General features: G+C 32.8%; 1 protein-coding gene across 4 annotated transcripts in view; it reads right to left on the bottom strand.

Moving 5' to 3' along the window:
- The window catches only part of Ncam2 (neural cell adhesion molecule 2), a 314,442-nt gene that overhangs the window by 88,216 nt on the left and 206,822 nt on the right, over positions 1-19,404 (bottom strand). For all 4 annotated transcript variants that reach the window (XM_070030502.1, XM_070030501.1, XM_070030500.1 and 1 more), the window contains 3 exons: positions 19,116-19,276; positions 18,020-18,165; positions 5,150-5,300 (listed from right to left, as the gene is read on the bottom strand). In XM_070030502.1, the coding sequence (XP_069886603.1) occupies positions 5,150-5,300; positions 18,020-18,165; positions 19,116-19,276 (458 nt within the window). The remainder of the gene's footprint in view (positions 1-5,149; positions 5,301-18,019; positions 18,166-19,115; positions 19,277-19,404) is intronic.

Genomic DNA, 19,404 nt, shown 5'->3' with positions numbered 1-19,404 from the left:
TTTCTCTGCAAGTATGTATAAAGTTTGGGTTAAAAATATGGCTGAGCACTAAACGATTTTTCCTCATTTTCTTCCTTAGTGTTCTCCTCTTTATCCCTTCTGGATTAAGAGCTATCCTTTGCATTTTCTCCATTTCTGTTCTTGAAAGTAGCCTGCTAGATGTAAAACCTAAATAGTTGCAAGAAGTAGCTCCAATTTATGTCTGCAAATGAGCCCTTATCTTTGAAGTTTCAATAGCTTAAATGTATCTGGATGAGTGTTGAAGTCAGGGTTATAAGACCAGATTTTACTCGGGGATATAAAATATCTGCTATAGCCAAGGAAATTTTTCAAATTTTACATAGATTATTGCTGAAGTAGCTTTCTTGACGTGTTACATTCTGGCTCATCTCTTACCTTACTCATTCAGAAGATGAATCAGAGGATGCCTAACTGTTCTATTGATAGAATGTAACAGTTGAGGAAAAACTTATTCAATAAAGTAGATGTCTATTATCTCTGTCACAATGGAAAATAGGAAAGTAGCATAAATCTGGGTTATCATATTTCCTATAGGCAGTCTTGGAATATATTTGATATTGTAAAGGTCATCCTCTATGCTACAGGAAAGGTTGCATTTGGATATTACTATTATATGTAATATGAATTTAAAAAATAATGTGCTGCAAGCTCAATTAGTGAAAGATGAAAGTGAAAAAATTCAATGTTTCTTTGCAGTCACTGTTACCATGTAATTTTTACGTTAAATTTGTCACATAAAATAATTAAGTCTAATTAATATTTAATGTGTAATGACTACCTACTCGGGAAACTTAATAACATTATAATTGTAATCAAACATAGTATGTAATCGGTGATTATTGCATGCAATCTCATATCAAATGGCTGTTATCTCCTTTGTTTTCCTAATTGGAACTTTAGTTCAACTGCTTCTTAGTCAGGTAATACCTTTGAAACTAAAGTGAACTGGCAGAATGCCAAGGAATCTGCTTAAGCTGAAATACAAAAGAGGTTTGAACAAAAATATTTTTAAAGGTTCAATATTTTAACATTGAGTTTACTACTAATAAGGCTACAGTGGCTCTTAAAAAATTAGAAATAGTGTGATTCTCCCTGCTTGTTCTTAGAATTGTTATACTGCAGATGCCTGGCTCAGGAGACAAAGACTTCTATGCTATGTTTTCTTGTGAAAATAGATAATGACTGTTAATTCTCATTGTTTCTGTTCTAGATTTAAAGACAGCATGTATAATCAAAGCATTTCAATCATGTCTAATAGTTAAGTATTTACTTCCTTTTCATGTCTTTACTTGTGGAGTAATGGTGAGCTGATCACTGTAATATTCTTGTGCTACATATGTATCATTGCTATAATCTTTTGGTACACAAACTATATTTAATACATATTAGATTCAATTAAAAGCACCAATAACTTTTGTCTGTTGCATAATCATTTAATGCCAAGATAAACCTGAAAGTTTCTAATACTCATATAAATATATAAGAAACATTTAATATATAGATGTAAGCACCATGTTCCATTGAATCTACCTTATTTCAGTTAAAAGGCAAAGTCAAAGCTCAATAAAATAAACAGCAGGAAGGGGTACTTGAAAGGAGTGCTGTGGGGTTAAGGGTAAAGGAAGACACAAAAAGAAGAGAAGAGGGGAGACTGCAATCAGGAATTCATGAAATTTAATAAGAGTGAAAGAATAATATAAGTAATGGAAGGATGAGTGCAAACATTGAAAGGCATGAATGTTGAAAGGACATTGATCAAGATATATTATATTCATAAGCCATTTTGTTAAATGTCAACTCCTTAGTACAATGACTTAAAGATTATTTTCACTAACTAAAGAATTTCATGTTCCACATTGGAAAAATGTAATCATGATTTTCTGTTTGATTTTATTATTTAACCCAAGACCAAAAAATTATAATAAATGTTGAAAATAACTTTCAAGAATGATGCAGATCAAGTTATACTATATTGTAATAAGTATGGAAATTTTAATCTTAAGTTTTAAAAATGTACAAATAACACAATCATATAAGATGAAATTGCCAACAAATGCTAATGTAACATGTTTGACATTAAAAATATGAGCAGATAAGGAGAGTAACAGTACCTATACAACAAAGAAAACACAATGCATTACAATTTAGAGAATGAAATTAAAGCACTGCCTAACAGAAAAATTTAGTTATTTAAGAAAACATGACTTATTTAAAATAATTATATAGTACAATAAGTATTTGAGACAAAATAAGATCAATCAAAAATACAAAAAAGAAAGAAAATATTGAAAATATAAATAAATTTTCAAAATAGAAAACAAGAAAATGATCCAGAAGTTAACACAATTGTAAACTATTACTATGAAAAGATTAGTCATTTCAAAATACCCACTATAGAGAAATAAAAGTATTTCAAACAAGTGGTGAATTTTTAAGTATGCATATGCATGGAAATTAATGGACAATGGTTTAAAAAACAAAACTCAAAATGTTTCACAGAACTTTTATAAAACCTAGGTTTGCAGAAGTCTAAAAAGAAAGCCATAAAACTTTAAAAAATTAAATTAGGTGACGATTTCTTAACTAGAACACAAAAGGCATTATACATATAATTTCAATTTGACATATTTGGTAAAATGAGACTTGGGAAATTTAAATAGTTTTGCTCTTCATATTTAAGAAGCCAAAGGAGAAAATAAGTGTAGATAAAAGAACGCATATGGCCATATGATATAAAAATATAGATTTGAAATAGAATTTCAATCTCAAATACTGAAGTCTATATATTCATACAATAAAAGGAACAAATATAGTAAGTTATTGTTTGTTTTCTTCAATGTACATTGATTGAAATAGTTCAGCAGAAACAATTCATATAATGGAAAAGAACATTTGTAAACCATTTAATTTGGTAAGAACTTAATACCCAAAGTATATTATCAGTTTAACTGAGTAGACATGAAACATGCAAGAACTTTGAAAATAGGCATACAACTTGCCTAGACATGTCCTCTAAGAAAACACATACTTATCGGTAGGTCATGGAAAATGTCTGGCATTGTTAGAACTTATGAACATTTCAATTGAACCATAATGATGTATCAGTTCCTCCTCTTTCAGACACTTATCAAGGAGGTGAAATGTGAGTATTGGTGAGGAAGCAGGGGAAAGGGAACTCATAGACAGTATATTGTTTCCAAGTGTATAACTTAATGAAGTTATACAACAAATTGAAAAGAGAAATAACATGCAGTCAACTAATCCTTCTTCTGAGTGTGTGCCCAAAGGAAATATCCTAGAGATAACTGCATTTCCACGTCAACTGTAGCAAAATTCACAACAACAAAAGTGTGGTATTCAATTAACTGTCTTCTGACAATGGAATGCAAGACATACTAGGTGGACAGAAGGAAATACAAGTGAACCCTCAAAAAGGGAGAAATGCTGTCATGTGTAAGAACATGAATGATTCTCATGGACATTAGTTTAAAAAATAAAATTATCTGGGCACACATAGATTTTAGTAGCTTACGCAGTCAAAACTGAACTCCATCAAAAACAAGAAAGAATATACATTAACAAAAGTAAATTTGGCCTATATACAATTTAAAACTAAAAATAAAAAACTGTTTTGAATGTATGATGAATGTTTTCTAAGTTAATTTCAATTTTGTTGACTTGAAAATGAAATGTACTTACAATGAAGGAAAAGTTCCAGGATAGATAAGTAGGTAATAAAATTTTGTGAAGGCAATTCACATTATTTTGCGTCATTTCTTTCTATATTCTCAGTAGTATCAAAACATTGAGTCTGTTTGCATACTAAGACATTTGTGATGTTAATATAAATAACCTTCTTAGGAGTGACCTACAATTAATTTTCTAAATCTATAAAATACAAAGCAATACAGCTTACTTAGAAAAGTCCTTGTCAGAATGTTTTTATAAGGGTGTTCTGAATGAAAAATACATTTTATTTCACAGTTATTATTGCTTTCAATCAATATTAATGTAGACAAAATGCTCCAATAACAATATTTCTCAACAAAATATCTCAAACATTTCTACTAAAGATCCCTGTACTTTCAAGGATCAGGGAACCTCAGAATTCATGATTCATAGATATTCACTGAGAATGGTACTGAAGATCTACCTTTTAAATAATGTATTGAGAAAAATATTTTAAAATTCCATTTGGAAATACCAATACATAAAATAAATTAAATAAAAATACATAAAATCCCAACTAATAGAATTTTAAAAGTTGACCTAAGTTTAACCACTCTGTATACTATTTTTAAAATAAAATTTAAAAATTCCACGTATCTAAAATAAATTAAAGGGCTGGGAAGGTGGCTCAGTAGTAGAGCGCTTGCATTGTATGCATGAGGCCCTGGGTTCAATTCCTCAGCACCACATAAGCAAAAAAGAAAAAATCTGGAAGTGGCGCTGTGGCTCAAGTGGTAGAGTGCTAACCTTGAGCTGAAGAGCTGAGGGACAGCACCCAGGCCCAGAGTTCAGGCCCCATGACCGGACCCCCCCCAAAAAAATAAATTAAAAATCATAGTTTACATTTGTATTCTTTATTAGCAATATCACAAAATTGTGAAAGTTAAAGCTATACGTCCATCAATTCTTATAGTGAGGATCCCATATTCCAGAGGAGAAATTATTCACTTTTAGTGAACTATAAGCTCAAATGTGTTTCACTGTATTTACAAGTGTTTCATATTTTATATGGGCATAAAATAATTCAATAGAAAAATTTAGTAAGAAATGAAAACAGCACATTTCTGGGGCAGAGAATTCTCATTTAAAAAGCACACATATAGATAGATGTACAAAGGAAAGTTGAACAAATGATTATTAAAAACTAAAGTGGCTCATTTAATTCTGTTTTTAGTTAAATATTGCAAAAAGAAGACCGCTTCAATTCTCAAAATGCATCATTAAATAGCCCTGTGAAATGTGCCTTAGCAGCCACTAGATGTCTCTAAGAACTGATGTTCAATCCTGAAGCTGTACTGATAAATGAACTTCATATGCATTTTTACTTCCTCATAGGAACTTCTCTTTTCCAAAGCCGACAAAGCTATTTTAACAAACGTTCAAGCTGAAAGTAACTTACATTCGATATCAAGATACATGCTCTTCTGGTGTCCTCCAATTCTACTCGCAGCCTCGCAGTCATAACGCCCCGAATCTGACAACCTCACATCTTTAATATGTAGTGCTGAGCTTCCATGGCGCCCTTTGACTTCCATGCGTCCATCTGGGCTCTGTTTATATCAATTCAGAAAAAGAGAGAGAGAACGATTGTAAGCTTGCTTGTGTGAAGAACACACTCATGCCTACATTTTTCTTAATTTACAACAGTAACATTTCTGAAGTTGCAATTTACTGTTTTTACCTTATACATTTACAATTTCTTACAATGGATAATTAAAAGTTTTTGAGCACCTATTTTTACTGAGTCCCTTGTAGCTATGTTCGTGTTCAGACCCGGTGGTGCTCTCTTTGGTCAACCCTTTTTTAGGAAGATGTTCTCATTTGCTGTAATTTCTCTCAATTACACATCTGATTCCCTATCATTGGTGACAATACAGACTCTTAAATAACTCATGAATTTTTGTCTTGGATGTGGTTCTCTTTTGGTTCATACACACTTCATTGATGTACCCGCCCATACCTAAATTGAGGATTTTCAGTCATTCTTTCTCCTGATTTGATCCACTCTTCTTTGTACCTTCTGAACCTCATAGTTCACTTCAAGTAAATGGATATATACTCCAACTAACATGTACAACCTTTGCTATTGTTGTTGATAGTCTTTCCATTTATTCTAGATTAGTCTTGATCTTGTAATCCTTCTGCTATGGCTTCCTGAGTGCTGAGATTCGTGTAAGAATCACTATACCCAGTGGTTATGGCAGTCTAAATTCATCTCTGTCCTGATACACACACACACACACACACACACACACACACACACACACACACACACACACACAATATAGAATTCACTGTTCATGGGTTTCCATAAATGGAACTAATTATTTTCCATGCCCTTAGCTATGACATAGGCTCAATCTTTGACTTCTGATATTTATATACTTATTTATGTATTTTTAATAAGTGTTGAGTTATTTGAGTCTGTCATCTTGCATGACATTGGTGTTCCATTTCTAGCAAACTGTGTTTCTTTTTTTTTAAACTCTAATGGACTTTTTAATTCTTTTATTATCTTTAAATAACTGTAACAAAAAAAAAAGCCATTTAACAAAGCAGTTCATGCCGGCGCCAGTGGCTCATGCCTGTAATCCATATTGAATGTGACCAAGAAAGACTTCCAGTATCTTCAAAAGATATTCATATATGTTTCATATTTCTTTGGCCAAAGCATTCCCAGCTACCTAAAGGATTTCTTGTCTTGCTTAGAACACATTTTTTTTCTTCCTAATTTACTTTATTGCTGTTTTACAAGCTATATACAGAGGGGTTACCTTTACAAATGTCAGGTAATGAGTACATTTCTTTTCGTATAGTTGTCATCTTGCTCCTTCATTCTCTCCCATTTCCTCCCTCATATCTTCACCCATGAGTTGCATAGCTGACTTTCAACAATGTTCACTGCTGCATGTTTTCACCATTTTCCTCTGATTGTGCCCTCCCTCCTCCCACAGACGTGCACGTGAGTACACCATATATAAGGTACACAATACAGTCATCAGAAAAAGAAAAAAGAAAAGAAAAAAGTCTTTTGTTTCTTTTTTAGTTTTTTTTTAAGAAAATGTATCATAACAACTTCTTGACAATTTCATCTTACCTGATATAAAAACATAAATACCACCATTCACTTAAACTCTAATCTTTCACCTTGATGTTTAAGTATTTTGTGTCTTATAAGCTTTCTTCCAAGTATGCTTTTTATTTTGGGTATCATACTGCATTCAAGCAATAATTACTTCATAAAAAGTAAATACCAATAAATTATGATGGCAAGATACAGTATTGATATGAAGATAGTTTACATTCTGCTATTATCTCAATTAAAGTCTCTTTTCTTAGCTAAATAACATTTTCCTCAAACAATATTGGTAAAATTTTGAATTGCTAATTGTATTACAAACCTGAAATTCTTTATAATGAATATCAAAATCATGATCAGTTAATAAATGACTTTAAATGACATTTTCATTTTAAAATATTTCCAAAATTCTTTCTAAAATATTTTTAAAAGACATGTGGGCTGGGAAGGATTTCAGAAAGTCATAAATGATTGAAAACCCACCTCTCAGCAAGCCCAAATGCATCAGAAAGATTTCCAGCACAGCTAATTATATTCTACCACCTACATCTGAGAAGTATCCATTTTGCCTATTGCCCAGCAGGGACCTATATTATTGCTCTAAGAGCACTAGCATGAAAAAATGCATTAGGTTCGATCTTAAAAATGCCATTCAAATAAAAAATCCTTCAGAAAAGCCCATTATCTCTAGAAAGAAAATATGCAGGTGTTAAAATCTACAGGTGCTGAGAGATACTAATATGATATGTAGCATTCTTCTCTACAGTCAGAAATTGACTCTTTTTTTTCCATTCTAGAGACAGTAACCTAGGAATTTATCTTTACCATTTTGTCAGTTACACGAAAATCTAGATAGAATGTGGACGTTAGAAACATCTGACCTAGCTCTAAAATAATTTATTAGAAAGCAGAAGAATAAAAATAAATGGAAAATACCTAATTTGATCAGGATATACTCAGGAATTTAAAAAGTGTATCTTTAAATTTGTTTTTATTGAGGTCACCAAGAGGTCTTTTGAGTAAGGAAACTTTAGGAATTGTAGAAAATTTATAAATAGATGACCTTAAAAGTAAAGCAATTAATCTGCCATTGTAATTCATCATTACAATTATCATTTACTATTCATTCATTAATCTTCAATATGTGTTGTCAAAGCTAAGAAGGATAGAGATTATGGAAATGAATTTCTGTTTACACTATCCTCTGGAAAATTATGTTTAATATCAAAGCCCTAACTTTTTTACATAAATATTTAAAGAATGTGCATGTATGTCACAGTCTGTGTATGCATGTGTGTCTTTGTGATGGAATAATAGAATTACTCAACTATACACGATCTCTTTAGGGAATACACGGAACCATCATTAAACAATTGCAAAATAGAGATACTTTATATCTTCTACATATTTTTAAAGCTTTTACATTAAAAAGTAGTTATTCTTCTAGCTAGAATAATGAATATTTCTGTCAAGTTAGCATTCATTGTAATTGAAGCTTTGGTATGTTTTATTTCAGTTATTTGTAAAACACATGATTGATTATTTTGAACTGTAATCTCCCCACAGTTTTGCAGTCACAAATTTTAATGTATCTAAAAGGATGAGTTATGGTCAAATCCAGGCCAGTGATTTTCAGATAGATCTATATGCTTATCCCTGAAAATGCCTGTCAAAGTTTAGTTAGTACTGAATATGATTTTTCATTTTATAGACTTGAATTTATAAGTGTGTATTTTTAAATGGAACAGGCCTGAACATGGTACTTTGAGTTTCATTGATAATTTAGCATAAGAATGAAAAAGATTCAATTGAAGAATAAAAATATCCCAGGCAGTTTATGAACATGTAAATAAATGGAATAAGTTTTCACATTATTGAGAACTGCTACCTGAAGACAGTTATAACTTCTACCTTTTTAATTCAGTAAAGTAGGATTAATTTCTACTGGGGATGCTTTAATTTACTATTAGTACGAGTGTAAAAGAAATAAAATAATTATAGATTCTGCTTCTTCAGAGTAGATAAATGACACAAAGGAAATGTCATCTTTTAGACAATATAATAAGTACTTCATAGTGATAATGTGAAACATTTCATTCACATGCATGAAAATGCTTACTGTTGTTTACTGTTTTATAAGATTCATGGGGGAGGACTTAATCACTCGGCATAACATTTTTTTACTTACTAAAATAAAATTTACTAATGAATGCATACAAAAAACATGAACTCTTAGAAAACTGGGACAAGATTAGCCTCAATATATTAGGAGCATTCATTTATAAAATCTACACCCCAAATCATGTGATTGGTGAAAAAGTGAAAGCTTTTTCTTTAAGTTTTGGAACAAGGCAAGAATTCTCATTTCTACCACTAATAGTCAAGAGTTAATATATTTAGATTTTTAGAGGAATCAGTTCCAATGGTCCTTTGTTGGGTTTTCAGATATGAGACTTTTAATGACAGATAATAGGGTACAATATCTTGATTGTTAAGTTGATTGGCTAAACAACAGATAAGTCCATTGAGCTTGGATGGGAAGACATGGTGGACAAATGGTAGCCTAAAGTCATGCTGTTCATTTCTGTGTTGGTTATTGATCTCTACTGATCCTACCAATGTTCACAAAATATTTGACTATGTGCCCATAGAAAAGGGCACAGATAGTCACTGAAACATTTTTCAGTCCCACATGCATATGAAATCATAGGCAGGACTTCCCTACCCAGAAAATCTTTCTTCTAATCTGTGGACTTATGTTCTGGGTTAAAATAAAACTTAAATTTGAAGAAATATTCTGTTACATGTGATGGAAAAATTAAGCATTCATGACATTTTCCATTTTCACACTTACCAAACACAAAGAAGAAACTGAAGTTATGAGAAGAGGGATATGTAGTCACAAATGAAATGATTTTGCTTTGTGTTAAGATGTACACAGGCACTTGGAAGAAACTTTCATATATTCAATATTAAAGTTGACAGACAATATAGTATTCCTCTAAAACACTTTAAAGAAACCAGTTTTGTCATGTGGGTATAAAACCATGTTCTTGGAAAAAATTATTAAAGAGTTAACTTTTCAACCAACCTTGCTTTTGGAAGCAAGTTAGACAATATAATACCTAAATTGTTTAGGTATTTCTTACTCTCTGAAAGTAACCATTCCAAATCAATATGTATCAGTACTTACAGTGGGAGATAAAAATAAGAAACAAAAAGACTCCTTTCTTGGAGAAGAAAACTTGAGGGGGTATAAACTATGAAGGAAAAGGAAGCTGATGTCAGAAGAATTCTGATTTTTCTGTCTTCAGTAAAGGAGACCAGCTTCATGGACTGTCAACTGGCTAAGATCTTCTCCTTATCAATATTGGAAGCTGAGTGTTTCTCTGCATTTCCCTGCATTCTAAAGACTGAAGTTAAACATGGGGCGATAAAAATGAAACCTAAATGCAAACTTTTTACCTGGCCAGCTTCCATTTAAAAATAACAGCAACAACAAAACAAAAAAGAAAACCTGCTGCTTTCCTAAGATCTGGAATTTTGTATAACTTTATTTATGAAGATCAAAGGTCAATTTAGTAGAACAGAAGGTCTAATACTGAAAAGCAATAGAAAATGGCACTTTTAAGCACACAATGTTTGAGAGAGGAAAGCAGGATGGTTGTGCATTTGAGGACAGTCTAAGCAAACAAAGGTAGTAAATTTTGGTTAAAAACTAAAATGAAACCAAAAGGACTGGGATATAACTCAAGTGGTAGAAAGCTTGTGAGCATGCTTAGGGTCCTGTGAACAATAAATAAATATAATGCATAAAATTAGGTAAATAACTACATTCTCAATTTTTGTTTTGAAAGACCATTTATGTGATCTCATTTGAATGTTGGAAGCTTTTCTAAGAAAAAATTATATTATAGAGCATATTTATGTATATAGAAAATGAAAGAAATAGAGAAATCTGCTCAATAAAACAACAAAGTAAGGTCAATATCAAATGTCTTTGCTGAAATTTTCCACAAGACTCAAAATTAATTATCAACATCTATGATAGTACATTATCACTTTGATCAAGAAGAATGAAAGGAAGGGCAACTGAAAGAGGGTTTGATTTGTTTTGGGGGCATTCAATTTTTTGAGTTCTAAGTATGTTTTTGATATGTGGCCCTTGTCGATAGCCTTTGGCAGTATTGACATTTTCACAATGTCAAACCGCCCAATCCAGGAGCATGAGAGGTTCTTCCACTTCCTTAGTTCTGAATTAATTTCCTTTTTCCAGGTCCTCAAAGAAACAACTGCTCCATTGAAAAATAAGCTAAAGACTTAAAGAGAGACTTCTCTGAAAATGAAATAAGAATGGCCAATAGACACATGAAGAAATGTTCAACTTTTTAGCAATAAAAGAAATGTAAATCAAAACAACATGGAGATTCCACCTCACTCCAGTTAAAATGGCTGTAATCAACAAATCTAATAACAACAGATGCTGGAGGGGATGTGGCCAAAAGGGAACCCTATTGCACTGTTGGTGGGAGTGTAAACCTGTTCATCTACTCTGGAAAGCAGTGTGGAGGTTCCTCAAAAGACTACACATAGAGCTCCCCTATGACCCAGCAATCCCACTTCTGGGTATTTACCCAATCACAAATAAGGCAATACTAAAGCTACCAGCACAACTATGTTTATTGCAGCATTATTCACCATAGCTAAGATAGGAAACCAACCCAGATATCCCTCTGTAGATGAATGGATCAAGAAAATGTATATATATATATATATATATATATATATATACATATGTATATATGTCTCTCTATATATGTAAATATGTATATATGCATGTCTATATATGTATATATTTACATATATACACAATGGAATTCTATGCTTCTATCAGGAAGAATGATACTGCCCCATTTGTAATGAAGTGGAAAGACTTGGAAAAAAATCATGTTAAGTTAATTAAGCCAGGCCCGCCCCCCAAAAATAGGTCCCATGGTTTCCCTTATTTGTAATAAATAATATACATTTAGGATAATCTTAGCAGATGAGCATAATACCTCAATAGCTATGTATGTATGATCATATAAGATGATGCTATGTTGAAAAGCGAACTTTACAAGTTTGGTGGTGGGGGCGGGGTGAGGGGGAGATGGGAAGGGATGGGAAGAGGAAACAAAGGAGGAGGCAACAATGCTTGATTAGAAATGTACTCATTATCTTGTCCATGTAATTGTAACCCCTCTGTATGGTATTTTCACAATTAAAAAAGAAAAGAAAAGATAATCATTAAAAAATAAATAAATAAGATGATGTTAAGTAAAATGAACTCCAAGAACTGGACACAGAACTGGTCCAGTAGTTTTCTGGACCATGTTAAGACAGTGCTTCCCTTTTTTAGTTACATACATTCTTAGCCTGTTTATTAAATATCATATTTTAAGTAGCAACACATAGTAGCATAGCAAATACAAAACAGTATCACACTAAATATTTTAAATCAGAATGTATTTTCTTATTTAATTTTTAAATTGGAAATATGACTTGGATTCTTAAACAGACTGTTTACCCATTCCAGAACTATGAAACACATGAATGACTATTTTATAGCCATAGTTCAAAACTTGACACCACCCTACTCCCCTTGTGACCTTAGATAAATCCTTAATTTCTGTGAGCCACACTTTCATCTTCTGCAAGCCTGTAAATGTAATCAGACTTAGCTAAGCGGATAACTTGGAGATAAAACATAAAGAGATTTTTTTAATTCAAAAGATTGTTTCAACATATCTACTTTTCTAACATACTGGTCTTCAATGTGAACATAAGTCCTTGCCTATAAAGATGGAAATTCTAATTCTTCTCACTTTGGAAGTTAGCAATGACTGTAATTGTATAGAAGGAAACATGGTATGACTTCCAAAACCAGTTTCCAAAAAGCTCTTTTGTGCTTGTGGAGTCTGATTGTCCTAAAATGTTCCCTCTGGAGGTAGCGGTTGATATAGCCATACAGACAACGCTGAGAAAGTCTCGCTGCAGAGGCTCCATGGAGGTGTGCCAATGGAAAACACCAACTGAGCCCACTGTACGCCATCAACACTGGCAAACAGCCACTTCTGAGATGTCTTGCCTCTCAGGCTTCTGAATCTCTCTGCACTGTAACTACAGGAAATATTTAAGAACATCCAGAGTAGAGTCACTAAGTAATGCTCACTGAGCAGGTCTTAAATCAAATTTATGATCCACAAAATCATATTGAAAAGAATATGGATGTTTTCTTGCACAATTTCTTAGAGTGACTTACTATGCAACAAAAATACTTGCAATAAATTGGGATAATTTTGTTTGGTGATTACTAAAATGACATTAGCATAAATTTTGTTGGGCAGCTACTAATACTCATGAACTTGTAATAATTATACAAAGGAAAGGAAGCTACTGCATCATACTGGATTGGCCAACTCTATTCCTACTTCCTTGATGGAAGTAAAAGGAAATCAAATCTATAACCATACAGGAATATGTCTTTCCTAAGCCTCTCCACTCTTTTTTCTCTTCTCAAAAAAGTCCTTCCATAAACACTAGTTCTCCATTGCTCAATCTGTGCTGGTAACCATTATGTATTTTCCCCATAAGTGAATTTTCTTCATTTCTAGAACATTCTATTGTATGAAATAGATACCACAGGATATTGTACCATTTAGTTACTGCATCTTATAAAGTAATGGTGTTGGTTTATAATGTTACTTTTAAAAGGTTTGTCATGTTGCTAAATAAAATTATCAGTCTGAATGTCAGGATATTAAAGGTATTTCACGGGATATTACCTACACATTTGTAATTCCATGAAAGCTTTGACTAGTTTCTTCATGAGAATAACTATAATTTCATTTAACTTCCAAAGCCACTGTCAGGATTTTAAATAATTGTTAAGGACATTTTTATGCTAAAAAGAATTAGATTTAAGAGATACTTTCCAAATTGTGAAATTAAATCTATCTAGAGCACTTCAAGTTATGATCATATTAAGAATATTCCTAGTTAATCAATCAATCAATCTCAGCGGTAAAAATGTAGAAACTTATTTGTACCAGAAAGCTATGTCAGTATAATCTGTGCTAGATATTATTTAATTAAACCTCAGTTATCAGATTTTATGCCATCTATTAATTAGTAAGTCAAATTTATTCAGAAGAGAAAGATACACAATAAATAAGGACAAGTATAATAAAGAATAACAAGAAACTGTGCTTCAAAATTTATAGAAATGATCAAGATGATAATGTTTTGAATAGCTACCTAATACTTTATATGTTTTATAACATGCCCTTCATCTTTCTTCTAATTACAAGAAATAAGAGTTATAAACATTTTAAATATGAAGAAATTTTATTGAAAGGTTCAAATAACGTTATTAAAACTGAAAAATTAAAATGGGAAATTTGAAATTCAAAATAAGATTTTCAACTTCCAAATTCAGTGTAATATTATACTTTTGAAATTTATTGTTGAAGAAATAAAGAATACTATGGTAAATAATGCTGCAATAAACATAGTTGTGCTGGTAGCTTTAGTATAGTCTTGTTTGTAAACATTTGGGTAAATGCCCAAAAGTGGGATTGCTGGGTCATAGGGGAGCTCTATGTAAAGTCTTTTGAGGAACCTCCATACTGCTTTCCAAAGTGGTTGAACAAGTTTACATTCCCACCAACAATGAAGTAAGGTTCCCTTCTGTCCACATCCCCTCCAGCACCAACCCAGATGCCCCTCAGTAGATGAATGGATCAAGAAAATGTGGTATATATACACAATGGAATTCTATGCCTCTATCAGAAAGAATGACACTGCCCCATTTGTTAGGAAATGGAAAAACTTGGAAAAAGTTATATTAACTGAAGTAAGCCAGGCCCAAAGAAACATAGGTCCCATGGTTTCCCTTATTTGCAATATCTAGTATATGTATGAGTCAAGCGGAAAAGGTCAGATAATGTGATGTTAGGAAAATGAACCCTTAGATATGTATTTTAATGTTTTTTCTTTCATGCATGTGTTTCTAACTCATTTATAAGATTATTTCTTTGTTGCTTTGTACGTCCCTCCTCCACAGTATAACCCCTGCTTTCACTATATTTGATGTCAGTATAACTTGTGGAGGAGATGGGGAAAAACAAGTCGTTTAAGGATACAGGTGCACATGTTGCAACAATGAGAAGTACAAGTTGTCATGTCCAAAACGAGCTTTACAACGTCGGTGCGGGGGGGGGGGGGGGGGGGGGGAGGAGAGAAGGATTGGGTGGGGGGAGGGGGGAGGCTGGGAAGGGATGTGAAGGGTAAACAAAGGAGGAGGCTGCAATGCTTGGGAAGAAATGTACGCATTATCCTGCCCATGTAATTGTAATCCCTCTGTACAGTATGTTCACAAATAAAATAAAATAAAGTTAAAAAAAAGAAAGAAAGAAAGAATACTAGGAGAAAAGAGTATTATTGTTATTAAGATATTAGATAGAAGCCGGGCGCTGGTGGCTCACGCCTGTAATCCTAGCTACTCAGGAGGCTGAGATCTGAGGATCGGGGTTCAAAGCCAGCCCGGGAAGGAGAGACCGTGAGACTCCTATCTCCAATAAACCACCAGAAAACCGGAAGTGGTGCTGTAGCTCAAGTGGTAGAGCGCTCGCCTTGAGCTGAAGAGTGAGGGACAGCGCCCAGGCCCAGAGTTCAAGCCCCACGACCGACAAAAAAAAAAAAAAAAAAAATATTAGCCAGAGATTTTTAAAATATCATTGGGTAATTTTCACAATAGAAAGTCCATTTTCGGCTGGGAAGGTGGCTCAGTGGTAGAGCGCTTGCCTTACATGCATGAGGTCCTGGGTTTGATTCCTCAGCACCACATAAGCAAAAAGAAAAAAGCCAGAAGTGGTGCTGTGGCTCAAGTGGTAGAACGCTAGCCTTGAGCTGAGAGACAGCGCCCAGGCCCAGAGTTCAGGCCCCACGACCAGACCCCCCCCCAAAAAAAAAAATTAGAAAGTCCATTTTTTAGTTTATCCACTAGAAATAAATTGTTTTAATTTTCTTTATCCTCTGAATAAATCTGAATAAAATTTCTCTTACTTTTTATGATTGAATTTCAAAAAATAAAAGAAGATAAAACACTTGAATATACAGATTATTTAGTAGAGTAAATCCTGATAACTATTAAAAAAAATCTCGAATGTGGTATGGGATAGCCTAGGGTACAGTTCTAAGAATATATGTGTGTGTATGTGTGCGTGTGTGAATGTGTGTGTGTGTGTGTATTACAGCTTGTGGTTAACCACATTTTAATGATAAAACAAAACTGGTATGTAGCTCATTCTCAGTATGTACATATAGAAATAACAATAAAAATAAAGATAATTTTAAGGACAGTACTTTTAGGAATTTTAAGGTAGACAAGAAAACAGAAAAGCAGAAAAAGCAGAAAAATGTATACTGCGTATGTAAAAGTTCAGTTAATAAGAGCTAAGGGCATGAAATAATCATGCCAGAATAATCTTATCCATGAAAATATGCAAAATTGAAATATGAAAGCAATTCCCTACAGTATGAGATATCACACTAAATTTTTATTGTTACAGAAAATTAACACTTTTCAGAATAGACACATGCCACATAAATGGCTACAATTTTCTGTTAACTCAATAATATTTCTTCTTATTACCACAATTCAAAGATTGCATTCACATTTTATAATTTTGTTTTTTCAAATCCAAGTTATAAAATATGTATGTCAAAAGAGTGTACCTATAACCCACTGCCATAAACATTCCATCATGGGGAGGAAATGGGGCAGAAAAAGGTGAATTTATGAGAACTCAACAGTCCAATGAGTAAAAGATAAGAGAGATATCTCAAATTGATGAAAACTTTAACACTGACAAAAATCATCTTAATTCTTATTTCTTCTATCTTTATTTTAGTGAATTATTGATTTCATCTTTTCATTCCATCACAACCTTCTTTCTCTCTTTGATTCCAGTGAATTTGTGGCAATGTTTAACCAATTTCTAAAATAGTTGAAAGCATTTTCTGTATGTGTATGTGTGTATGTGTGTTTGTGTGTGTGTGTGTGCGTGTGTACACGCATGCACGTGCACGCATTGGGCAGTCCTGGGAAGGCTGCCTGTCTCTCAGTGTTTCTTTTCTTTCTTTTCTTTTTTTTTCTTAGTCTCCTGAACTTTCTGGCCCCAGCTGGCTTGGAACTGTGATCCTCATATTGCCAACTGCTGAGTAGCTAGTACTATAGGAGTTTGCCACTGATGACCAGTTAGTTGATTTTTGTAAAAAAAAAATGCTGTTTATATTTATTTCTTTATTGCACTGCATTATAGTATATTTATGTACATATATACATACTCTCTTTTATTCGGTTCTATTCTATATATTATATAGCTCAAATTAGTTTTGCTTTAATATATACAGATAGAGTAGAAATTTAAAATATTGTATAGATTGAATGTAAAGATTGAATGTATACCAACAGTCACGGAAACGACAATGAATAATTTTGAAAAACTCTAAGACATTTAATTTATTCAAAACACTTTTAAAATGCTACATCTTGACTCATTTTTGTTCTCTAATGTTATTTTCAGACAGACTTTGTGGTAGAGAAATCATTCCAATTAATTTAACTATTTAATTGACTTTATGGGTAACTCAGTAAGTTTGTGGCTCATGAAATTTTGTATCCTTAAAAACTCAGCTGGTAAACTTATGTAAAAACAAAAGGTATAGAAATAAAAAAAGAGACAAAGTGGGAAAAAGAAAAAAAAGACACAAAAGTATAGAAAAATACAATCACTTGCTTCCATTTCCTGGAGTTCATTTCCATAAACATCACTTTTATCTTGTATGTATGTTTATCTGATTTGGGAAGGGGAAGAGGAAGCAAGAAATGGTAGGACAAAAGGTGAACTAATTCACCAGTGATCCTCCCTAGACACTATGTTGAAAATAAACTATAAATTCTGGGGGAGGGGTTAAAGGGAAGGAGTGGAAATGTTGGGAGAAAATGAGGTGGGTCTAACACTGTTCAAAGAGATACGTATTCAGTACCTCACTTACATAACTGCAACCCCTTTGTTCATCACCTTTATAATAAAAATTGAATAAAACCACGCAACTAGATCACTGTATATTTTGAGTCACTGTTACCTTATCACCTTCAGAAAACATGACGCCATCTATAGCTCTTTTCCAAGTGATTTCTGGAATAGGTTCCCCTTCAGCTTCACAGATGAGTGTGACATGACCATTCTCAGATGTAGTCTCATTTTTAAGTTGTATGATATGAGGCTGTACTGTAGAAAATGTATATATTACTGAATCGGCATTAGAGTACAATGTTCAGCCTTTAAAACCCATAGGGGATATGAAGCCACATTAGTGCAGAATGAAAGGAGTAACTTAGGAGCAGTTGTAGTAACATGCTTTGATTGCTAGAGTACCAAGGGTGTTGCAAAAAGAATGAGAAAAACAGCTTTAGGAAGTTACGTTCCTCCACTCTCATTAGAATAACAAGGTGATGAATTAGAAATCAATTTACAAGAATAATTCCTGTCAACATTTACCAAATTTTAAATCTGCAGTAATTCATTGTGCTCTTAAAAGCACAAAATTACAATTTCCTGCTTTAAACCATATATTTATGAATATATGTGTGTATGTACATCTACATCAAGAATACAATGTACCTGCATCTAACTCTTCCCTCAGTCTTCCTCATGGCTTTCCCACTTGATAAATCAATCTCAATAAGCTTCAATACTACATTCCCACTAAGAACATAAAGTATTTTGTCCATAACATCCTTCTGTACCCTTTCTGTCCCTCATCAATCTCACCACGACTTGTTTTTCATGTCTGTCATTCAATTTTTAGTATACCCTAATTAGAAAAAAGATTCATCATGGATTTCACATACACATGTAAAGTATTGTAAATAGATTGACCCCCTGATTTACTCTTCATTTCCTCTCTCCACTTTCCCCTATTGTTCAACAGCTTTCATTATAAAATGTTAATTCACAGATGCAATTCATTTTCTTATTGTTTATCCTCTATCATTTTCTCCCCATCTAGCTACTCAAATTGTCCCACAAATATCATCCTGTTGTAGATATTTATATGTACAGATCTTGTGTAGGTTTATATATTTATTTATCTTTGCTATCTAGCATCCACATAGGAAAAAAGGCATGACACATTTGGTCTAACAGTGTAGTTTTAACCACTATGCTATAATACTTACCAAAGACTTGGAGGAATGCTTGCTTTTCATCTTCTCCTGCCTTGTTAGTGGCTCTGCAGACATAAGGGCCTGCATCACTGTTGATTATGTTCCTGACGGTGAGTTCTGTGTTGCTTGCCTTCAATAGGTACTTTTCATTTTCTTCAATGAGCCTACCATTCCTAGATAAGAAAAATAAAAATAAAAATAAAAAAGAAATGTTGATTTTTGTAAAGTTGACCACAATCAAGGAGACTTTTTTGTTTATAGGCTAGCCATCAATTAGTTCATGGCCATTTGTATTGAGAGA

The sequence above is a fragment of the Dipodomys merriami genome, unplaced genomic scaffold (assembly GCF_024711535.1).
Source record: "Dipodomys merriami isolate MVZ:Mamm:240054 unplaced genomic scaffold, mDipMer1.0.p SCAF_2, whole genome shotgun sequence".
NCBI lineage: Eukaryota > Metazoa > Chordata > Mammalia > Rodentia > Heteromyidae > Dipodomys > Dipodomys merriami.
The sequence above is the reverse complement of the archived record's forward strand: the minus strand, read 5'-3'. Positions and strand labels throughout refer to the sequence as shown.